The 25,044-nt window shown below is 43.6% G+C and overlaps 1 protein-coding gene across 1 annotated transcript; it reads left to right on the forward strand.

Annotated features, from left to right (window-relative positions):
• The first annotated feature begins 611 nt into the window (after positions 1-611).
• Positions 612-22,973, forward strand: CCDC51 (coiled-coil domain containing 51). The gene is made up of 4 exons (XM_087708665.1): positions 612-717; positions 7,984-8,325; positions 11,578-11,742; positions 21,097-22,973. Exons 2-4 carry the CDS (start codon positions 8,083-8,085, stop codon positions 21,880-21,882), a joined length of 1,194 nt encoding a protein of 397 aa, XP_087564791.1. The 5' UTR covers positions 612-717; positions 7,984-8,082; the 3' UTR covers positions 21,883-22,973.
• Positions 22,974-25,044: the final 2,071 nt, after the last annotated feature.

A 25,044-nucleotide genomic window follows, 5' to 3' on the forward strand; every position in this document is an offset into this window, starting at 1 on the left:
ACACATGCATTCACAGGCACTCTCTGTACCCCACGCCTGCGTGTGACAAAATATACATTTTTATATATTTATATAGATGTAGATAAATATACAGAGTATATCTAAGGACCCCGTAGTAAAGTTCACACAGCAATACCACAGAGCGACATCTTTTCTGTTCTACAGGAAGAACGTCTGTATAAATTATATAATATAATATAATATAATATATATATATGTATGTATGATGTATGTATGTATGTATATGTATATGTATATGTATATGTATATGCATATGCATATGCATATGCATATGCATGTATGTATGTATGTATGTATGTATGTATGTATGTATGTAAATATATATATATATATATCAAATATATATAAATTACTGTGGACAATCTGGTTAATGGAAATGACCAATCCCTATTTTTTTTAAAGCTTTTATGAGAAGCGCCTCCCACCTGATTGAATGAAAGTTTCACCGTGATCTAATGCGGGAGGGTTTTCACCTCCTTCATAGATTTACTAAAGTTAGAATGACACCACCCCCACCGTCCATAGAAAACGCCCGTAGCTTTCGCTTTCGGTCCTAAATTCTCTGAATGCTTTTCCCTACAATCCGCAGAGAGACTTGCATTGTTTCCGCCGCGACTTTTGTACACTTCCGGCTCGGCGGCATGTGAACGCGAGGAAGGAATCGTGCAGTGGACTGGAGGGAGAACATCGTAGTGAGTGAGTGAGTGAATGAATGAGTGAATGAATGAAGGGGTCTCTTCGGGGCAGAGAGAAGCAGGGTTCCGGGATGCTGCGATTCCGGGGAAGGTGCACGTGGGGAGGCTTTAGGAATGGAGGGCACCAAAACTGCCAAGGGAATGGGTGGACGGAAGAAATAACTTCCTGCATGCGTGCAACTCTAATTTTTGAGATCCAGTGGGTTAGCCGAGGAGGCTTAATTCCCCTGAAATCGCAGTTTGATTTCCACTTCTCTTAAATGGAGCAATCTGTATGTTCCTTTGCAAGTGCCGCCCAAGCAAAAATTGTTACAGAGCAGGCAGCGGTTATACAATACAATACAATAGCAGAGTTGGAAGGGACCTTGCAGGTCTTCTAGTCCAACCCCCCTGCCTAGGCAGGAAAACCTATACTTTTTCAGACAAATGGCTATCGAACATCTTCTGGAAGACTTCCAGTGTTGGGGCATTCACAACTTCTGGAGGCAAATTATTTCACTGATTAATTGTTCTAACTGTCAGGAAATGTTTCCTCAGTTCTAAGTTGCTTCTCTCCTGGATTAGTTTCCACCCATTGCTTCTTGTTCTACCCTCAGGTGCTTTGGAGAATAGCTTGACTCCCTCTTCTTTGTGGCAACCTCTGAGATATTGAAAGACTGCTATCATGTCTCCCCTAGTCCTTCTTTTCATTAAAATAGACATACCCAGTTCCTACAACCATTCTTCATGTTTTAGCCTCCAGTCCCCTAATCATCTTTGTTGCTCTTCTCTGCACTCTTTCTAGAGCAGTGTTTCTCAACCTTGGCAACTTGAAGATGTTTGGACTTCAACTCCCAGAATTCCCAAGCCAGACAGGTAATTCTAGGAATTGAAGTCCACACTTCTTCAAGTTGCCGAGGTTAAGAAACACTGCAGTCTATATAGTAATTTTGAAAATGTTGAATTGCAATAGGAAACATCTCTGTTAGCTTACCTATCAGGAATGAGTGAGAATTGTAACAGCAGGGTGCTGATTTTGTGGGAGATGGACTGAAAACAAGATTTTGAAGGTTGTCCAGAAACAACAAAAAATCATAGGAGCTTAAAAAAAAATTTTTTTTTTACAACTCAAGTCAACAATTTTGTTGCCATTCTGTTGGACTCGGGGAAGTTCTTAAAACTCCTACATCCAGCGACCCTTTGTTTCAAGTTAGCAAAATAGAAATGATAGAATCTGAGCCAGTGGTGAAATTCAATTTTTTTTACTACTGGTTCTGTGAGCATGGCTTGGTGGGCATGGCAGGGGAAGGATACTGCAAAATCTCCATTCCCACCCCACTCTGGAACCACCTAGAGATGGTATTTGCCGGTTCTCCGAACTACTCAAAATTTCCGCTACTGGTTCTCCAGAACTGGTGATAACTTGCTGAATTTCACCTCTGATCTGAGCTCCTTGGCCTGGGGACACCATAACTGCTTTCCTGAAATGAGCTTGGGGAAATTGCTTTATGCCATAGCTACAACTTGGACATTTAAATAAGATCAAGCGATAAGAGACAGCAGTGTTTCTAAAGATGTCAATCTGGGCATTAGAATGAAAGAGTTTATATAACTCTTAAAATCTAGGGACTATGAGAGATAGGACATATTCTGTGGGTGGCTGCCGGATGGGTAGCTTATTGCTCACAGAAAACATTTTTGGCAGTATTCATTTCAGCATATTCATTTTTCCTTGCTGCTGTTCCCTTTCTGATGAACAATATAGCAGCTTCATTTACAAAACACCAGCTTCATTTATACGTATTTGATCATACGTTTTAAAACAGCGTTTTCCAACTTGCAACTTTAACTTATGCAGACTTCATGCACTCTCTTGTTGGTATACATATGCAGCTTACTGTGGTATTTCTACATTCCATTTCTTTCCCCCATGTAATGAGTCAGTTATGTTGGCTGTCACTGTCTTATGGGCAATATTCTCTTCAGACTCCTAAGGTAGTTATATATGCGAAGATGTCCCTTTGTCACCCCTTGTTCCACTTCGGTCTTCGATAGACAGTCTAGACTTGGATAGTCATGGCCTATCTACAGCCCATCTTGATCTACCAGCTATTGTTTCTCCTTTTCAGAAGTCTTTAATTTCCATTTTTTTCTTTCTCTTTGCCAGTCCCCACTTTTCCTGTTTATTTATTCACATCATTGTAACCATCCCTCTCATAGAACGTGATTGTGGTTGGCATGCAATAAAACTACATGATAAAAAGTAACAATTCAAATCATCCCACAAAGAAGAATTCCAATCAGAATTACTAGTAGCGGACTAGCTGAAATAATTATTAACGGTATTATAGGCAGTACAGCCATCTCACTAGTTCACCATTTCTCTGGGAAGCCTGATGTCACTACTGCAGTGAGCCAAGGTGGCGCAGTGGTTAGGGTACAGTACTGCAGGCCACTTCAGCTGACTGTTATCTGCAGATCAGCAGTTCTAATTTCACCGGCTCAAGGTTGACTCAGCCTTCCATCCTTCCGAGGTGGGTTAAATGAGGACCCAGACTGTGGGGGCGATATGCTGACTCTGTAAACCGCTTAGAGAGGGCTGAAAGCCCTATGAAGCGGTATATAAGTCTAATTGCTATTGCTATTGCTACTGTGTTTTAAGGGATTTTTGGAAAGATGTCAGAGACACGGCCAGTCCTACCTTCTAGGGAAATAATGTTCTACAGGGCAGGAACCACGAGACTAAAGGCCCATCTCCCGAGTCTTGCCAGATGTTGCTGCTTCATGAACTGCACCCATAGAGTACCCCTTCTGTCGACCCCAATGGTGGAATCTGGCACTGAGTTGTGGGAAAGAGTGAAGCACCTGATTAGCTTTGAATCATTTGTGGGGAGGAAGCAGCTGAAGGGAGATTGCCCCCTTAAAGCTTCATAACATTTATCCAATAGTTATATAGTGAATGCTTTAGTCTGGCAAGATTCCTGTCTGTAGGCAAGCAGCCATAAACAAGCCACTCTGATCAGCTCTTCCTCTCCTTTCTGGTTCTTTGTGCCTGACATAAGCAGATGTAATTGGGCAGAGGTAGGTAAAGGTATAGGAACCCTTGCAGATTTTACTCTGCTAGCTTTAGACAACTATAAGAGTGGTGCTCATATTCATTTCAAGGCCACTGAGCCAGCGCTGTCCGAAGAACTTTCCGTGGTCATGTGGCTAGCGCTGTAATCTACCCACTGAAGTGGTACCTATTTATCTACTTGCATTTGCATGCTTTCTAATTGCTTTCAAACTGCTAGGTTGGCAGAAGCTGGGACGAAAATGAGAGCTCCGGAGTCCTTCGGGATTGGGCGGCGTATAGATTCATTAAATTTGAAATTTGAATTTGAGCTCACCCAATCGCATGGCGCTTAGGTCTTGAACCTGGGCTGTCAGCTTTTCAGCTGACAAGCCCAGAGTCTTAACTGCTGAGCGAACACGCTGCCTCAAATAACCTGATCCCATGAGATGTGAGATAGGCACTCTAAAGATCCAAATAAGCACCTTGAATTGAGCCTGGAAGCAAACTGGCAATTAATACCACTTGCAAAGCAGAGGTGTAACATGTGCCATTCTAGAGAGGCATGTAACTGCCCATGCTGCCGCATTTTGTACCAGGTGAAGCTCCTGAATACTCTTCAAGGGCAGCCCCATGCAGAGCACAATAATAGCAATCCAGTCAAGAGGTTACGTGGGCATGAATACCTGTGAGCAGAACCACCTGCTCCAGGAATGCACATACCTGACAGACAACATGAAACTGTGCAGAGAAGTTTCTTTAAAAAAAAAACATTTATTAAAAAAAAACAAACTACTATGGGTAAGAAAATGTGTTTACCTCTGTCTCAGTTAACGTGAGCTAAGATAGAACAATTCCTATGCTTGGATAAGTAGTCCACAGGATGGTAGAAGGGCCTAGATGATGACATGCTGTCATAGGAGCATCAATGGCTTTTGACTCCAAATGTCTAGACTAAATTATTATGGCTGATTTTATAGATACCTCCATTCCTAACACCTGTAACTTATTTACCGGCAGCTTTCAGGATAACAACATTATACAAAAGGGTATTCATTCATATCAATATAGCTTATCATTTCCATGTAAATCTTCCAGGCATCCTCTCACTTTACTTTCATCCCAAATCTCATGATTTGTATTTTAATTTCCAATCATTTTGCTGGAAGCTCCTTGTTTTATCCACTCGGTTCACATCCGTAGCATTTTTTAATTTTAAAAAAATCAAAATTGCTCTACATTTTCCCTACCCTTTTAATCGTATACATTTTTTGCTCTCTTTTATTTCTTTGTTTACAAGGTTTTTTTCCTTATGCACAGTATAAAATATATTTCTCTCATTCTCATCTTTTTGTAGTAATCACCCTTCGATGTTGGCTTCATGTAGAGATTAAAAGGCCTGAGAAGCAGATAAAGCCTTTAGAAGTCCAAGCAAAGTAAAATAATCTGAAACAATGATTGCTTGCACCATCTGGAATTGGTCAACAAAGTAGGAATGGAACCACTGAATAATTGTGCCTTACTATCCCCATTTTGCCTCCAGGCAGCTAATCTGAAATCGATCTCATGGTGAAAAACCACTCGGAGATTTAATTGCTTGTGATAGTCTAGTGGCCACATAAATAAAAATTCCTGTCATCCAAGAATTGCCTAGCGTTGAATCCCAGTTACCACTGCCTGGGATCCTTGCTTCAGAATGGAAGATTAGCAACTAGTTGACATTCTATTCTAAACAAATAATTCCCTTAACATTGTCAAATTATTCACTAAGGCTGCATTACTATTACTATTAGTCTTCTTATCCTTCCTATCACTCATCTCCTCCCACTTATGACTGCAGGACTGTAACTTTGTTGCTTGTATCCTTACGATTTACATTGATATTGATTGTTTCCTGATTGCTTATTTGTACCCTATGACTATCATTAAGTGTTGTACCTTATGATTCTTGACGAATGTATCTCGGCTTTTTATGTACACTGAGAGCATAGGCGCCAAAGACAAATTCCTTGTGTGTCCAATCACACTTGACCAATAAAGAATTGTTCTGTTCTATTCTATTCTATTCTATTCTTCAAGTTTCAAAACCCAGCTTGTTTAGAAATAATTTTTACAGCCATCTCCTTCCAGAAACTTTCAGTTTCCTACATTTTTAAAAATTTGGTGGTATAGTTCAAAAAATCTGTATATAAATGGGCCTATGAAGAAAATGTGTGCACGAAAATGTATAAGTGAAAAGTAAGCTCCCCCAAACTTGAATATTTTTAAGGAAAATGCTGTACATATATATAAATACCTACCATCAGAATTGCTTCCAGAAATATGAATATCTTTATCTTTATCTGTATCTATTTCTATTATCTATATCTATCTATCTATCTATCTATCTATCTATCTATCTATCTATCTATCTATCTATCTATCTATCTATCTATCATCTATAAAGTTTGATGGGATCTTTTTCCTAAATTTGCAAACTGAAATAGAAGCTGAGATAAATGTATTGCATGGAAAAATGAGAATCTGAGCACAACTGATATGGACCTCTCTATCTGTTTATCTAGATCAATCAATTAGCTTAAGATAATGAAGAGTCTTCAATGTTTGTTTCTTTCTATTTCTCATCCAGAAAAAACATGTATGTGCTGAATTTCTCCACCCAACAGAGGGGGAGAGAATACAGGGTAGAAGCTGGAAATATAAAATTATGTGGTATGGGAGACTGTGATTTTTCCTCATCAGGAAAAGCTTTCCTTCCTTCTTTCGTTCCCCTTCCCCTCCCTCCCTCCCTCCCTCTCTTCCCCTTCCTTCCCTCCCTCCCTTATTCCCTTTCCATTCCTTCCTTCCTTCCTCCTCTCCCTTCCCCTTCTTTCCTTCCTCACTCTCACTCCCTCATTCTTTTTCTTTTTTTCTTTTCCTTTCCTTTCTTTTTTGATGGTGAGAACAATTAATCACTTCAGAAGAGATTTTTAAGAAGTGATTGGACAGCCATTTGTCTGGAAAGTTATAGGGTCTCCTGCTTGAGCACGGGGGTTGGACTAGAAGACCTCCAAGGTCCTTTCCAACTGTGTTATTCCTTTTTTCTGTTAATTTGGATGTAGCTAGCCCATTGGCATGTCATATCACTCTATGGGTGGCTCCAGGTGTAGAGATTAATGTGAGTGTGGGGTGCTCTCTGTGTTGTGTGGTTTTTCTTGCATACATTTCATTTGTGGCCCGACAAAACCGCGCTCGACTAAAGCGCGCCCGATTAAACCGCGTCACTGACGTCATCAACAGGGCGACAACAGCGAGCGCGGAGAAAGAAGGGCGCTTTAAATAGCGCTTTGAAAGCAAGCCGATTCAAGTTAAGGTAAGGGTTAGGTTTAGGGTTAGGTTTAGGGTTAGGTTAAGGGTTAGGGTTAGGTATAGGGTTAGGTTAAGGGTTAGGATTAGGTTTAGCGTTAGGTTAAGGGTTAGGTTTAGGTTTAGGTTTAGGTTTAGGGTTAGGTTAAGGGTTAGGTTTAGGGTTAGGTTTAGGATTAGGTTTAGGGCGGTTAGGTTTAGGTTTAGGGGTTAATTTTAGGTTTAGCGTTTACAGCGTGCTTTTTTCTCCACGCTGTTGTCGCGCTGTGATGACGTCAGCTACGCGGTTTCGTCGAGCGCCCTTTAGTCGAACGCGGTTTTGTGGTGGAACCAGGGCTGGGTTTCAACCGGTTCGCACCGGTCCCTGCGATCCGGTTGGTCGCCGAACCCGGAAGTAAGTAACTTCCGGGAACGGCGAAGCCCCCCCCCCGCGCCCGCGCGCGCCCGCACACCCGCGCCCGCTCCTTACCCGGTTTTTTTGAATTTCGCACTTTCCACGCATGCGCAGAACGCCTGCGCGATCCTCCAGGAGCAGCTGGAGCATCGCGCAGATGCTAGTACGCATGCGCGTGCCACGTGCGTGCACACGCGTGCCGCGTGCGCGCGCGAGGACGCCGCGTGCATGCACGCGCGCGCCACGTGCGTGCGTGAGGACGCCGCCGGCCTCGTTCCAACCGATCCGGTTGGAACGGGGCGAGAAACCCACCCCTGGGTGGAACCCATTTCATTATCAAACTAGGGAACATCATCAGTGCTGGATTAATTTGAACACTCATTTCAACCTGTGGCTTGCTTTTTTTTTTAAAAACAAACAAACACCTTTGTAGATTAATTTTGTTAATGGGCTTCTGACGTAGTACTCTTGTTGTCTTCGATTCTTTCTCCTTGCAGATATCATTCCCTCACACACACACAAACAATGGTGGCCCTGCTTGCACAGCTCCCGTGAAGTGCCAAGACTTCTCAGTTCACTTCTCAGCGCGTCGCAAAATGCAACGTCCCCATTTGTTGTCTTTTGTGAGGATGTACTGTTCTCCGGTCTCCAAAAAGTCTGAAGCAGCCAACGCAATGGAAACGGCTAAAGTATTTCTTTGCCGCCTCTCTGGAGCTGGAAAGGATTTGGGAAGACGCTCCATTCAGCAAATCTCTGCCACCACGCAAAGCTGGTGGGACAAATACGAGGAATTTGTCGGCATTAATGAAGTCCGAGAAGCCCAGGGAAATGTGACAGAGGTAAGAAAGGCATAACTGGTCAATTTGGGGGAGCATTTCTTTCTCTTTGGCGGGAATGCCTGCTTACAGGTGGTCCTTGACTAATGACCACAGTTGAGCCCAAAATTTCTGTGGTTAAACGAGGCAGGTGAGTTTTGCCCAGGGATGAAATCGGTTTGGACAAGTTCGCCCAAACAGGTAGTAAAAATGCTACCCATTCGTCCGAACTGGTAGTAAAAAAAATATGCTACCAGTTCAGGCGAACTGGTTTTTCCGACAATCATGATTTATATTAGATAAAAAGCAGGATTTCCTGCTTTCTAGCTAATCTAAATTGCGTGGCACAGCAGATCTCTTCCCCAACTTTCACTTAACCTTTGCAGGCACGCTTTACACATGTGCGGAAGGTCCTGTGCATGCGCAGAGGTGGTGTGTGCGTGCGCACTCACATTGCTACTGAACCAGTGGCAAAGTTAAGATTTCACCCCTGGTTTTGCCACATTTTTACAATCCTTTTTTTCCTTAGTTGTTAAGCTGTGTTGTTGTTAAAAGAATCATGCGGTCGTTAAATGAATCTGGATTCCCCGATTGACTTTCTTGTTGAAAGCCAGCTGAGAAGTGATGATCACATGACTCCCAGGATGTGTAGCTGTCATAAATAGACGCCAGCTGCCAAGTGCCTTAATTTTAGGTTTAGATTTATTGACATTTGTATGCCGCCCACTCCCTAGGGACTCTGGGCGGCTTACAGACAAAACAAGGGACATATATAAAAATTAAAATAAGAATACAATTATTAAAATTACACATCATGCATACTGCTTAGAGTGGGGCTGGATGCTAATCAATAGCCCCAGGCCTGCCGGAACAGCCAGGTCTTAGTAGCTTTACGGAAGGCCGGAAGAGTAGTAAGGGTCCGGATCTCTACGGGGAGATCGTTCCATAGCGCCGGAGCAGCTACAGAGAAGGCCCTCCCCCGGGGAGCCGCCAACCGACATTGACTGACCAATGGCACCCGGAGGAGGCCCAATCTGTGTGATCTTATTGGTCTTTGGGAGGTAAATGGCAGGAGGCGGTCTCTCAGGTAGCCAGGTCCTAAACCATGTAGGGCTTTAAAAGTAATGACTAGCACCTTGAAGAGCGTCCGGAGACCAATGGGGAGCCAGTGCAGCTCGCGGAGGATAGGTGTAATGTGGGTGTATCTAGGTTACACCCACTATCGCTCGCGCGGCTGCATTCTGGACCAACTGCAGTCTTCGAACACTCTTCAGGGGCAGCCCCATGTAGAGCGCGTTACAGTACAATTTTGATTATGTTACCATGCAGATGCTGCAGTGGTTATAAGAGTGAAAGCCACTCTTACAAGTCACTGTCTTCAGTGCCACTGTAACTTCTGACTGTCACTAAACAAATAATTGTAAGTCACAATTGAGAGGATGAGATTGTTCTGATCAAGGCTTCCCCAGCAGCACAAAGCCAAGTCCTCGTCCTGATAAATCCCTTTTATTTAATTTACAGTGATTTCCTCTCCAGCAAAGTCTTTCCTCTCCCAGTCTTTCAAGATAGTTCACAATTACCAAACATTATCACCCTTGGAGAGTGGCCAGGCCGATATCTTTCAGATACCGCAATATTTGGCAAGAATGCAGGAATGAATTAATTGTCTCCTGCAAACTCCACTCCCCTTTCGCTCCTCTTTTATTTCCTCTGGGAGGGGCCATTCATCGTCCACCTGTGGCCTTACTCCCAAGTCGCCCCCTGTTCTTTAGCTGTTCCCTTCGTCTGGCAACTCTGCACACGCGCACTCTGGGAATAGGCTCCAGCTGTTTGTCTGCCTCACTGATGTCTGACTCTGAAGGCAGCTGATAACTGTCAGACGGTTCTGGCCTCCTCTCTGTCTCCAACACAGAGCCCTCATCAGAGCCTTTCCCCAGATTCCAGGACTAACCCATGTTCCTCCCCAACTTCCTCACTTTCCAAATCTGCTGCCAGCTCTGCTGGCTGCTGGCGGGCCACAACAGAGATAAAACAGTTGATCCAAAGGAACAATCTTCACAGTAGAATGAAAGGCTGTTAGAATGTTCACAACCAAACCTTCCCCTTGCATAGTGGATGACATAATGAATGACTTATGCCTGCAGTTGAGCCCAACATTTCTGTTGTTAAGCAAGACAGTTAAGTGAGTTTTGCCCCATTTGATGGCTTCTCTTGTCATAGTTGTTAAGTGAATCACTGCAATTGTTAAGTTAGTAGCATGGTTGTGAACCTGGCTTCCTCCTTGACTTTGCTTGTCAGAAGATTGCAAAAGGTGATCACATGACCCCCAGGACACTGCAACGGTCATAAGTATGAGCCACCTGCCAAGTGGGGAGGTGGTCACGGTCATAAATGTGAAAAATGATCATAAGTCACTTTTTTCAGTGCCGTTGCAACTTCAAACAGTCACTAAAGAAAAGGTCGAGGACTATCTGTATTAGAAATATAACATTTCTCTGATAATTTTTGTCCCATCTTTTATGCAGCATGCCTACTATTATTAGCATAAGCTTGTTTATCTCAATTTGCTGCCTTGTAGTTTCAATCAATGGCATTGCCATTGCCAGAATTCACACAAGCATGGCCAAAATATGCTAGCTGAAGAAAGCAAGTATCCACCCCATTCTGGTGGATTAGGCCACAGCTGTGGATCTGGGTGTCTCGGTTCCAAATAGCCTCCAAAAGTAAATCAGAGTCTAAGGCAAAGTATTGCTCAAAGTTCCAATTTATTAAGAGAGCCATGTTGGCACATCTGGGAAAACCCGGATCTGAAAGCTTCCTGGTTTTCCCCATCCAGTTGAAAGTTCAAAACCTTGCCCCCACACCCACCAGTCCATCACATGGTCCATCTTCTACTGCCATGGTGGCAGTTCCACCCATCCAGTTCCGGTCAGGTGCAAAGGTGCAGAGACGAAGGATGACCTTGGCTTTCTGGAAAGAATTTTGTTATGGCTACATAGCATCTAACTCTGTAGAATCCCCCCCTTCCATTTTCCCACAATAGAAAATGCATAGTAGAATAATAGAAAGTGTGGCAGGCCAAAGAGCCAACAGAAAAAAATGGCTGCAGGCCTGCACCAGGCTGCAAACTCAACAGGATCACTAGATGGGTGGAAAGATTCAAAACTCTTTGTGGCCATCTAGTGGCAGTCTGAATCTTTGCAGTTCAGTTGTATCTTATTTAGGCTATCAGATAAGCATACAGTCAACTTTCCCTTTTGTCTTAATGTCTTCCAGGCTGAAAAACGGTTTATGTTTGCTCGAGGAATTGTACGAGAAACCCGTGACACGTGGGAGACTCAGCAGCTGAAGTTGAAAGAAATTCGGGATCGCTTAGACAGAGTTTCACGGGATGACGCTCAGTATCTGGAACTGGCAACTTTGGAGCACAAATTATTGCAGGTAAGAAGAGCCCTGGGTGTGGGAGGCATTTGAATCAGCCTGCTTTCCCTTTTTGAATTTTAGTTATGTTTGGATTTTTAAGGTAAAGGTTGCCTTTGCACATATGTGCTAGTCGTTTCCAACTCTAGGGGGTGATGCTCATCTCTGTTTCAAAGCCAGAGAGCCAGTGCTGTCCGACGATGTCTCCGTGGTCATGTGGCTGGCATGACAAAATGCCAAAGGCACACCGGATGCTGTTACCTTCCCACCAAAGGTGGTCCCTATTTTTCTACTTGCATTTTTACATGCTTTCAAACTGCTAGGTTGGCAGAAGCTGGGACAAGTAACGGGAGCTCACTCCGTTACGCGGTGCTAGGGATTCAAACCACCGAGCGGCCCACCTTTCTGATCAACAAGCTCAGCATCTTAGCCACTGAGCCACCGCGTCCCTTCATGATAACTTTTATTGGACTTTTATTCTCCCTCATTTTTGAACTGCTTCAGATTGACTTATGCTAAAACAAGGATATGCAATTATGGTGACTTTACAATCTGTGGACTTCAACTCCCAAAATTCCTGAGCCAACCATGCTGGCTCAGGAACTCTGGGAGTTGAAGTCCACAGATCGTAAACTTGCCACTGTTGCCTACCTCTGTGTTAAAATGGAAAATAGGATTTCCAATTAAAAAGCTGTCATAGTTTTGCTGACTGGTTATGGAAGTGTTTCTTTTAATTAAGGAGGGAGCTTAGCCAAATCCTATACCGCCAGAGCCTTTGTTGAAAGAAATGAAGCGTTCAATTAATCAGCAAAAATGCTAACAATAGGCTGACCTTTTATATACAGAGAGCATTTTCAACTAGCTACCAATCACATTTGGATAATTGGATTTGCTAAATTTATTCTGGGGAGAGAGATTTCTCTTTATTGATTATTTTGAATAATTGTGCTTTCCTTTCGGTTTGGTATTTCTGAAGGCAGCTTAGGAAAGGTTAGATTTGTTGAGGTATGTGAGCTGGGGCGCATCAGAGGTGATATTCTGCTGATTCGGGCGAACTGGTAGTGGCAGTGGCGGAAGGCTCTGCCCACCCGCCCAGGCGTCATCACGGTGTCAGGGTTCCAAATAGCACCCAAAAGTAAATCAGAGTCCAAGGCAAAGTATTGCTCAAAGTTCCAATTTATTAAGAGAGACATGTTGGCACATCTGGGAAAACCCAAATCTGAAAGCTTCCCGGTTTTCCCCACTCAGTTGAAAGTTCAAGATCTTGCCCCCACCCCCACAAGTCCATCACATGGTCCAATCTCCCATTGCCCTGCTGGCATTTCCTCCCATCCCTGTCACATGCTCTGCGCATGTGCAGAAGGGCTGCGCATGCATCCCATTGCCAAACCAGTAGCAAAAATTAGAGCATTTCATGCCTGGGGCACATGGTACACAGCTTGGTTTCTTTCCCATAATACAAATATAGTCTTAAGAGTAGAAACTGAGAACATGCAATCCTAAAACTTAATTTATCAAGGCACTTAGTTTACAAGTTGCTCTTGATATATGACTGGTCACTTAGCATTGGGGCATAACTAGCCCCAAATTTAAAATTACGCTGGTTGTCTCACCCCCCCCCCCAAAAAAAACCACCCTTGTGACCAAACTGAGTGCTCGGGTTGTCGGCTAAACCATGTCCATAGCAAACCATTAGTTCATGTAATGACCGTGGCGTTTGCTTAACAACCTTGATGGCCGTTTTACAACAGCCGCATTTGCTTAATGAGCCCAGCCAAAAAAGTTTGTAAAATTGGGTGAAAAGGAGTCAGTCACCTGGCCAATCGGTTTTACGACCATCACGACTTACATCTGTGAAGTGCAGGCTCTATTACGGTTGTAAAACGAGGACTACCTGGTGACAGCTTCAAGCTAATCGTGGTTGAAACATGTAAGTGGAGTCAGACCCAATATTGTTGCCAAGAGAAATTCATGGATGGTTCCACGAAGTAACTAATAATTAAAGGAGATTTTAGCCAGGTAGGTGGCAGCACTTGATTTTGGTTGATCTTGAAAAGCTAAACAGGACTGAACCTCATTTCTATTTCTTGCCTTCCCTGGGATATGAAGCAGTGAGTGTTTGCGTGACTTGCTTAGAGGAGCTGGGAGGGTGTTTCTCTTTTCTCACGTGGCTTCCAAAATATAGGTGAAATGTAAGCTCCAGAAAGCATCCTAGTGCTTGTAAGTGCAAGCTTCCCTTCTGATTATCTAAGGCAGTGTTTGCCAACTTTTAAGATATGTGGATTTCAATTCCTCAATGGCTGAAGGGGGAATTGTTGGACTTGAAGTCCACGCGTCTAAAAGTTTGAGAAACACTGAGTCATGCTTTAGATCGGGCAGGCTGAGTGAGAGATTATCGCCCATGTGATATGCAATGCAACAGCATTGTTCCAGCTTTCCAAGGTGAGTAAAATGAGGATCCAGAGTGTTGGGGGCAATATGCTGACTCTGTAAACTGCTTAGAGAGGTCTGTAAAAGTACTGTGAAACGGTATATGAGTTGAAATGCTATTGCTATTGTGCAAAACTCTTGTCCCTGTTCTTAAAGCAGAGAACATAATTACTCAGCCTTCCCTAGATTCTACAGCAGCATTTAATATAGCAATAGCACTTAGACGTATATATTGCTTCACGGTGCTTTACAGCGCTCTCTAAGCAGTTTACAGAGTCATCTTATTTCCCCCAACAATCTGTGTCCTCATTTTACCAACCTTGGAAGGATGGAAGGCTGAGACAACCTTTAGCCTGTCAGGATCGAACTGTGGCAGTGAGCAGTGAATTAGCCTGCCATACTGCATTCTAACCACTGCACCACTACAGCTCTTACTATCACCTACAGTCCACAAACCCCTCTGTTTGTCCTAGTAGGTTTTTTTTATTTTGTTTTAATTGAGAATTAGGGGTTGAGAAATTTTAAGAGATGTATTAAGCCTTACAGAGACAACATGTTACCCCTTGAACTCTTTCTTCCATATCAGCTCCTGGACACACATAACATCCCCTCAGTGACATGATTGCATTTCAAATACTTGGCAACTGGCTCGCATTTAAAACTGGTTGCAGCAATGTGTGGTCATGTGACTGCGATTTGCAGTCGTTTTTGCTGTGGGAGAATAGATCCACTTAACAACCATGTGGTTTGCTTAATGACAGCAGTGATTTGCTTTACAGCTGTAGTAAAAATGGTTATAAAATCAAGTCCAGTCACCTCTCAGGTGGTAGAATGATAAGTCAACAATGATCTGGCTGTCTTTAAAACTGAACATTATGTCCAGAATTTTTCACTGCATTCATGGAAAGCTAATTTTAATTAGAATTGTCTATTTAATACAATACAATACAATAGCAGAGTTGGAAGGGACCTTGGTGGTCTTCTTGTCCAACCCCATGCCTAGGCAGGAAACCCTATACCATTTCAGACAAATGGCTATCCAACATCTTCTGTACTGTGAAGCTGTTACCACGGCAACTCCACTGGGCTGCACAGTAGAAGCCATTTGAAGGCACAACAGGCTGTATCTTAACAGAACACACCCCGAGGGTATGTCTCCCCCCCCTCCACAAATTTTTTCCCGAGAGGGTAAGTCATCTGTATACCAAGTTTGGTTGAAATTGCTCAAGGTGTTCCAGAGTTATGCTGGAATATAACACACACACTTATACACATCCGTTTTTATATATATAGCAGAAGATATTTTTAGCAGTAATTTCTTTTTCTTTTGTCCATGGTTCCCATGCCTTGCTGTTTGCCAACTTGCCAATCCATCTAGAACACAGCTTTCCTTTGGGAAGTGCTTTTAAGAAGGTCTGACATTCCTTCCATTCCCAAAATACGCACGTGTCACTTTGTGGATACAGAAATAAATGGGTGGAAGGAAGAAGAGTCAAATCAAAATATTTCATCCATTTTTGCGCTTCAGTGTAGGGTAAAAGAATGCATCTCTCTCAGAGTCTTTTGCTACTATTATGTACATAGAATTTCAGAGTTACCTGCTTTTTACATCATACTTGATGGATAGCTAAGACAGGTCAGGTGACACAAGAAAGAAAATGTACTCATTCATGCATCTCTTAGAAAGCGACTCTGGGTTGTGCTTCTTGATACTTCTCGGGAAGAATATTGACTAGCTTGACAGGCTGGAATCCAGGTGGTCCTCGACTTATGACCACTATTGAACCCAAAATTTCTGTTGCTAAGCAAGACAGTTGTTAACCGTTTAATTTCCCCCCATGTTACGATCTTTCTTGCCACAGCAACTTTTGAGAACTACTGCAGTTGTTAAATTAGTCACACGGTTGTGAATTTGGCTTCCCCCGTTGACTTTACTTGCCAGAAGGTTACAAAAGGTGATCTCATGACCCTGGGACACTGCAACCGTCATAAATACGAGCCAGTTCGATCATGAGACCATGGGGATGCTGCAGTGTGAAAAATGGTCATGAGTCACTTTTTTTCACAGCCGTTGTAATTTCGAATGGTCACTAAAGAAATCGTTATAAGTCGAGGAATACCTGTAATGTTATTTCTTGGAATTCCTTTCAGACAAGCAGGATTCATACCTACTCTGGGATCCTCTCCCATGCAGCAGCTGGGCCCAGGGTCAAACGATCCAGGGCTCCTCTATTTCTCCAGCTGTATTGCTAAGTGAATTCCCTTCTCCAGCTGCAATGCTAAGCATGCTTGCTGGAAATAAATTGAGTGCTGTGGGGGACATGGGGAGATTTAAGTTCTACTCAAACATGTTGTTAGTTGCGAAGTCATGTCTGACCCATGTAAAAATGGAAAAAACCAAAAGGAGATTTCTTCCAACAACCGGTTCTCCGAACTGCTTAGAAAGTTAACAACCGGTTCTCCTGAATAGGTGCGGACTGGCTGAATCCCACCACTGACCGGTGGGAAGTTAAAACACCCGTAATTCCTTCTGCTCAGTACAGAAAGTCAGCAGGCTGTACTAACAACAATTTTGTTGTTAGTTGCAAAGTTGTGTTTGACCCATCGCAACCCCATGGACAATGTTCCCCCAGGCCTTCCTGTCCTCTACCATCCTCTGGAGTCCATTTAAGCTCACGCCTACTGCTTCAGTGACTCCATCCAGCCACCTCATTCTCTGTCGTCCCCTTCTTCTCTTGCCCTCAGTCGTTCCCAGCATTAGGCTCTTATCCAGTGAGTCCTTTCTTCTCTTTAGGTGGCCAAAGTATTTGAGTTTCCTCTTCAGGATCTGGTCTTCTAAAGAGCAGTCAGGGTTGATCTCCTCTAGGACTGACCGGTTTGATCGCCTTGCAGTCCAAGAGACTCGCAGGATTGCAAAATTGCAATTTGGCAATGAACCGATGAGCTTGGAAGGGCTGGACTGAAGGCTCGGAGGGAACAGACTGTTTCCTAAATGAATATGTCTATTCGTTCTGGATACAACCCCTCACACTTTTGAGTATCAAATCCAGTTTCTTCTCTTCAGCTTCTTTCTCCCCATAGACTTCCTTGAAATGAGCTCCACTATTGGGTACTCTGTCGTGGCTGAAATGGTGCCACACATCATGAATGTGCCTTATTGCATGGTCAGAGCTTCTGATCTGCCCACTTCCCAACAGACAACAGGATTCAATTGTGCGACTTCAACAAACAGTCTGGGAAAGTTGGATCCCGACAATCCAATTGTAAACGGGAGCCTTTGCGCTCACCAAATTTCATCCTGTTTGTTCTGCTCTTGGCATACACTGATGAAGCTATTTCCACCTTCCCTTTGCTTCCCTCCGAAATGTGCTTCATGATGCATTAAAAACAACAACACAGGGCTATGTCCTGCTCCCATGGGAGAGGCTGCTCATGAGAAAAGAGGAAAGGGGATTTGCTCCTATCCTCTAGCTGACATGGCTCTCTGGCCAAGCAGAGGGAGTTGCTTCCCAGCATCCCAGATGTGTTTGCCCAAAGGGAAAACAGGACAAGAGAACCATCATATAAAGCAGAAGAATCACACTGCTCTTTCCCGAAGCAAATGCCACCATCCAAATGCCACTTGAGAGACCGCCTGCTGCCAATTACCTCCCAAAGACCCGTCAGATCTCACAGGGTCGGCCTCCTCCGGGTTCCGTCCACCAGCCAATGCCATCTGGCTACTACCCGGGGGAGGGCCTTCTCTGTAGCAGCTCCGGCCCTTTGGAATGAACTCCCCGCGGAGATCCGGACCCTCACCTCTCTCCAGGCCTTCCGGAAAGCCGTCAAAACCTGGCTGTGCCGGCAGGCCTGGGGTTGATGAGTTCCCCTCCCCTCTCGACTGGTATGGCTGTGTGATTTTCGTGTATTTTAATTATGTGTACTGTTGTTTATGTTCCCTTTCCCCTTTGAGTTGTTCGCCGCCCTGAGTCCCTCCTGGAGAAGGGCGGCATACAAATAAACCAAATACAAATACAAATCCTAGATTACACACAGTGTTAAAAAACACACACACACGACCGCACAGAATCTAAAACCTAGTTTATATTTCTTGGTTACACACTTCTGTGACCAAGAAAGAAAACTTAGAGTAGAACGATGCATGTAAGGCTCTTTTTAGGAAGGAGAAAGGAGAGGGGAAGAAGAAAAGGGAAAGGAGAGGAGGAAAGAAGAAGGGAGAGAAAAAGGGAGCGTGGGAGGAAAAAAAAGATGGAAATAGAAGTAGGGTCATTCTAAAACAAGATGGATGTATGGGCTGGCAGGAAAAGAACCCCGATTACATTTTTAAATGAAATTGTGACAAAAGTTAAAAGACAACACATACATATTAACAGGACATATTGAGAATGTATATTTGTGAATGTATATATGAGAAATCAAAATAAAACTTTTTAGGAAAAAAAAGGCTCTGTTTTTAGTGGCAACTACTGACATTAGTAAGATGAGAAAAATTAGTCATCGCAGGGACGAGGCCAAGCACAGCCTTATTCCTGACCTCAGTCCTCTGCTCTTGGGTTTCTGTTACACTGTAGATTTAATCTGATGGCTTTGTGAGCTTGCAGGTTTCCTGTTATTTGCTAGTAATGTTATAATTTTTATAAACGGCTTCTTTTAAAGACTGTAAGCATAAGCTGATTAATCTGCCTCCTTAAGTCCATCTTCAAAATCCAATGCCACAAACCAAGACTTCGTTGGTACTCCAATGAGGCATTTGCCACAAATAATCAAGTATCTGCAAAACTCACCTTTCTGCAGGGAGGTTCAACTTTGGAAACTTTAAAACCTATGGACTTCAACTCCCAGAATTCCCCAGCCAACATGAAGTCTACAAGACTTAAAGTTGCCAAGGATAGAAAGGATGAAAGCTGCATTAAGTTCAGGAGGCATATCCTTTTTCAGGGAAGCTTAAAATATTGCAGGCTGAAAGGAAATGAGATTTCATCCTGTTTCAGGGGCAGGAATGAGTTGGGGGGGTCATGTGATCACCTTTTGCAACTTTCTGATTACCCAAGTCAATGGGAAAACCAGATTCGCTTAACAACCATGTTACTAACTGAACAATTGCAGTGGTTCACTTAACAACTGTGGCAAGAAAGCTCGTAAAATGTGGGAAAACTCAGATAACGACTGTTTTGCTTCGCAACAGAAATATTAGACTCAGTTGTGGTCGTAAATCAAGGATTGTCTGCATATATCTTTGTAAATCTGGACCTGATGTGTTTTGCAAGTTCTGTTTGTACTATGACTTCCTGACCTACGTGTAAGTTTTTCACAAAGACAATGGGATGAACTGGGATTCTCATTTTTAAAAAAATCATAATCTACAGTTTGACATATTCAACACAATCTAAAAGCCTGTCTATAATCAATGAACCGCCTTCGTTGGGATATTCTTGGTCTATCCCGATTATCCAGCATCCCTCAGCAATAATGTCTGTGTCCCTCACCTTTTACTAGCTTGAACATCTGGCCTCTCCCTTTCCATGAAGGCCTCTAATCTGCACTTGATTAATTACTGGGAGGTAAATCCCATTAGAGTTTTTGAAATTTACTTTTGAACAAATCATGCAGAGGAGCAGATTGTGCTCATCCCTGTTAATCAGACAGGCAATCCTTGGTGAAACTGCAGCGAGAGATTTTTGACTAGGACAATTCTGAGGTTCCGGGTTGCAGTTGGACCCCCCCAAACTCTTTTATCAACATTGAGTCTTCTGAAAAGTTCATTGCTACCATTGTTAAAAGCCCTGAAATGGGCTTTGCCCATTTTAAATGGGTTTTACCTGGTTTAAACGCATCCCTCAGGTGTATGTGGCATCCTCCTTGACCTGTGCCGCACCCTCACATACCCTCCCTGACCCACACCACATTCCTTATGCACCCCCCACACCCTCCCTAAGCCACACTGCGCCTCTCTCACACTTCATACCCTAATTATGCCTTTTGCACACTCCCTTGCACACTCCCTGACCCGTGACATGTGCCTCTCCCGTACCCCCTTGCAATCTCATGCCCCCTGCCTGACCACACTGAGGCTTATACATCTTCCCAGCCCACTTGCAGCCCCCTTTTAGTACCATGCTTCTCTCGTCCTCTCCATTTATTTATTTATATTTATACGTTTTTAATCACATTTTTCAACCACTCGTCTCCCTCACAGAGGATCCTCTTCCATTCTTGCACCCGCTTGCACCATCTCTGCTTCCTGATTTGCCTCTTGCACACCATTTGCTCACCCTCTCCACACTTCTCACCCCCTCCCTCACATCCTTACCTTCCCTGATTCATGTTGCACCATCATGGAACCTACCCGACCGTGCTACGCCTTCTCTGAAACTCCTGGCAACTTTTGCACCGTCCCCGACCTGCACCACAATCCTGCATTACCTTCCCTGATTCGTTTAACACCCCTGGTGTCACTCTCCCTGACCTGCGCTGCCCCCTGTGCGCTTTCCCTGACAACTGCATCCCTTAGCGACATACATTCCAGACTGAGTTGCCGTGGTAATTTGAGGACTAGCTGTAAAACCACAGTATTACTTTAAAGTTTTAAGCCAAGATTGTATGCTGATGGACCCCTGACAGCAAATCTGCAGGCAGATCAGCCTGTCTTATAGGTTAAACCAAAAAAGCCCCCGAATGGTCCCACTTGTGTGTTTCTCAAAAGCTTGACCTGCAGAAACTAGCAAGTGAGATATTTCATTCCCACCTCCAAATATCAAATACTTGATATTAAATACTTTAGCAAATACTTGAAACAGGCACGTGAGCTGGGAGTGGTAAAACGGGGCCAACTTCATTCCGTTCTCGTCTGACGCATTGAGTTTCTTTTACTTTGCTTCTTCAGGCTTTTAACGACTTGCGGTGAGGGGTGATGGCTTTTCATAAGACCTGTTGGCTTTCTTACAGGAAGAGAAAAGGTACCGGATCAACCACCTAACAGCCGAGGAATCTGAGAGGGAAGCCTTCTCTCTCTTCTCTGCCGCCGTGCGGGAAAGTCACGAAAAAGAGAGAACGAGAGCCGAGAAGACAAAGAACTGGTCCATTATTGGCTCCGTGTTGGGGGCCGTGATTGGGGTCCTGGGCTCCACTTACATCAACCGAGTTAGGTTGCAAGAATTAAAGGCCTTAGTTTTCGAGGCCCAGAAGGGCCCTGCGAACCTTCAGGAAGCCATCCGGGATCAAGCCACCTCCTATCACTCCCAAAAACAGGATCTCGGTGACCTCATTGCCAGTCTGAAGAACATCCTGCAACTTGCAACGGTGACGACGACGTCGCAGGAAGGGGAAGGGGCTTCCTTGGCCAAAGACAGATCGAGCGCCTCACTAAAAATAGACCCTGTCTTGGTTTCTGTGAGGGAGCAGCTGGCCTACTCTAAACAAATCAGCTCGTTCCTCAGCAGCTTGCAGGAGCAGCTTTGTGATTTGGAAAAAAACTTAGGTCAGGTGGTCCGTGAAGTACAGAACATTAAAGTCGTACCTCAGTCCGTACCTGAGGAAAGGGGATTGCTTAGCTTTCCCTCAGAGGCCAAAAGCCAGCCTTTAGAGGCAGAAGAGGTGGTTCTCGAATTGTGCAACACCGAAAAGAGGTTGGAAGCCCAAATGAGGAAGAACTCCATCTACAGTACAGCCTTCACCTGTACCCTGCTGGCTGTCAGCTTCCCCATTCTCTATATAATGCTGAAGGGAAATTAGACCGCAGTTTAGCCCGTTTTCCTCAAAAGTCTTTAAAACATAATAAAAGGGTGTACCTTGAACATAAATGCTGCCTCAAATTCATTTTGCAGAAGCGCCTGGTGGTTGAGGGCCCAAGTCAGGATATACCGTATTTTTCGGAGTATAAAACGTACTTCCCCCCCCCCTAAAAGAGAGTGAAAATTTGGGTGCTTCTTATACACCGAATATAGCCAAAAACGCAAGGCACAGAGGAGGCTATAGTCTGTGGCAATCCCTGCGGCCTGGAGTAGCTGATTGGAGGTATTCCGGGAGACTGGTCCACCCTCCAATCAGCTGCTCATGCTGAATCAGGTTTCAGTAATGTGCTGAAACTGACCTGGCCGTTCGCTATTTGCTGCAAGGACGTGTCAGAGTTCGCAGCAGCAATCACATTCAGAAAGCACACACAAGTAACTGATTCAGCAGGATTCAGTAACTTCTCTTTATATATATATGTTAATAACACATTAAGCAAATATACAATCGCAAAAGCAGGTTTTGCAAGTGGTAGTTCAGCGGAGAAGTTTCACTTTCAGTTTTAGTTTCAGATATCAGCGCAGCCTGCAGCTTTAGTACAGAACAAGCCACGGCCAGGCTCCTTCTACCTCCTTCCTTGTTGCTAACACAGCAAATACTGTTTGTTTCCAAACAGCCCTCAACTCTCTCACACGCTGACAGGACGCTAGCCAGATGAATACCATGGATGTTGGTAGGCAGAGGCAGAATATATTTTTTCTTATTTTCCTCCCCCCCAAACTAAGGTGTGTCTCATACTCAGGTGCATCTTATACTCCGAAAAATATGATAATGAAGTTTTCTCTAAGAGTCTTTTGCAGATTCCCCTTCTATGCAGACAGACAAATGATTTGTGGTTTTTTTTTACACCATTGGTGCTCCTTGCTTTTGGAATCTGACAGAAAACCTCAATGCCTTTGAGGTGTTGATGAGTGAGAGAAGCCATTCGGATGACCGAGTTGCCTTTTTTTAAAAGATAATTTTATTAGAGGTTACAGATATAGAGATAAACACTGGTAGTAATTAAAGTAGAAGAAAGAAACAGGTAAAGAATGGGGAAAAAAATCACAAAGCCAAAAGTGCAGAAAGAAAAAAGGAAGACAAGCAAATGCCAAGGAGTGATTCTGGCTTTTCTTTGCAGCAGTTGTGAATATAAATTTACATTAAAGTCTTTGTAACACAGCTGTTGTTACTTTATGATCTACTACAGTGGTTCTCAACCTGTGGTCCACAGACCAATGGAGGGGGGGGGCAACACAGGGGGGTTCCGTGAAGGCTTAAAGAAATGTTATGATTTAAGTCTTGAGTTAAGTCTTGGGGTTCCGTGGCCACAACAGTGGTGGGATTCAAAATCTTTTACTACCAGTTCTGTGAGCATGGCTTGGTGGGCGTGGTTTGGTGGGCGTAGCAGGAGAAGGATACTGTAAAATCTCCATTCCCTCCCCACTCCAGCGGAAGGATACTGCAAAATCCCCATTCCCTCCTGATCAGCTGAGACTCGGGAGGCAGAGAATAGATGGGGCGGGGGCAGTCAGAGGTGGTATTTACTGGTTCTCCAAACTACTCAAAAGTTCCGTTACCGGTTCTCCAGAACTGATCAGAACCTGCTGAATACCACCTTTGTTACAGGAGGTTCATGGTGAGGAGGTTTGAGAGCTACTTGAACTACCATTTTATCTAATCAAATCCATTCTCGTTTTTTTCCTATTTCATGCAAAAAGTCCCAAAGGGGGTTTCCAATCAGCATTATTCTCTAATCATACAGCTCCTATCAACTTCGCCATCCGGTTTTCCCCATTGTAAGTGATGTCAAATCTTTCGATCATTGTGTGCATATAAACGTCTTGCTGCTATCATATGTAAAAATAAAGTTCCATGCGTTTTCCCCCCCCAAATATTTGCCCATCAGTCCCAAAAGGAATATCTCTGGTTTCAGATGTTTTAAGATCTTTAAGGTCTTCTGAATGAATGAATGTATTTGAATCCAATTTTTTTAAAGCTTTTTTACATGTCTATTTTTTTACAAGTCCCCTCTTGTTCACATTTCCAGCATTCATATGAGGTATCTTCGTAAGTTTTAGACTATTTTTTGGTGACAAATATCAACAATACATCACTTTATGAGATGTTCTTCAAGATTACAGCACAATGTGAACGTCATTTGTTTCATCCACATATTCTCCCACTGATCTATTTGTATATTATGTTTTTAGTCCATTTTATCGTACCTTCTTTCATCTTCTCTCAAAGGTGCTTTTTCAAGAGGCAACTGGACTTTCTGGCTTTTCTTTTAAGATGTTTCGCTTCTCATCCAAGAAGCTTCTTCAGCTCTGACTGGATGGTAGGGAATCCGTTCAGCTCTGACTGGATGGTGGGGAATCCAATATAAGTCCTTCTATTCCCCATGAGAATTGAAATATCTTCAAAGAAAAACCAGAAAGTCCAGTTGCCTCTTGAAAAAGCACCTTTGGGACCACCATGACCTGGATGACTGAGGATCTCCACCAGGGGTGGGTTCCTGCCAGTTCTAACCTCTTCTATAGAAGAGCTTCCACAAATCTACAGAGCTGTTTAGAACCGGTTCCAGCTCCCTCCCCCTGCCCATCCACACATCAGCAAGATGAAGAGCGAGAGGAGGAATTCTGGGAGTTGAAGTCCACAAGTCTTAAAGATGTCAAGTTTGAACACCCCTGGGGGTTTTTTCTAAAGGGTTAGGGGTGCAAGGGTCTTGTAACTTGACAGCTTTAAGACTTGCGTGCTTCAAATGCCAGAGTTTCTAGAGCCAACATTTTGGTTGCTAAGCAAGAGCGTCGTTAAGTGAGTTTCACCACATTTTACAAGTTGGCCATGCCCACCCAGTCACATGGCTGGCAAGACACTCCCACCCGGTCACATGGCCGGAAAGCCACTCTCACAAAGCAGTCCACACCTACAGAAGAGGTTCTAAAAAAATTTGAAACCCACCACTGATCTCCACAAACTATTGTTCATCTTCTGTTTCGGGTTTCAGTAAGAATTCATACATTTTAGCAATAAAGTGTTCACCCTTTGAAAATAATTCTGTTCCAAATTCTGTCTTGCCATATTCAAAACCAAAAGTTCTTTTACATACTTTGGATTGTTCTA

Source organism: Thamnophis sirtalis, unplaced genomic scaffold (genome assembly GCF_051295495.1).
Source record: "Thamnophis sirtalis isolate CommonGarterSnake01/CBP01778 unplaced genomic scaffold, rThaSir2_p1.2 scaffold_3, whole genome shotgun sequence".
In the NCBI taxonomy this organism is placed as follows: Eukaryota; Metazoa; Chordata; class Lepidosauria; order Squamata; family Natricidae; genus Thamnophis; species Thamnophis sirtalis.

Bases quoted from the DNA above. Each gene is read 5' to 3' on its own strand.
- CCDC51 (XM_087708665.1), top strand. From the start codon at position 8,083: ATGCAACGTCCCCATTTGTTGTCTTTTGTGAGGATGTACTGTTCTCCG. The intron at 8,326-11,577 runs GTAAGAAAGGCA...AATGTCTTCCAG, and splicing joins CCCAGGGAAATGTGACAGAG to GCTGAAAAACGGTTTATGTT. The intron at 11,743-21,096 runs GTAAGAAGAGCC...GCTTTCTTACAG, and splicing joins TGGAGCACAAATTATTGCAG to GAAGAGAAAAGGTACCGGAT.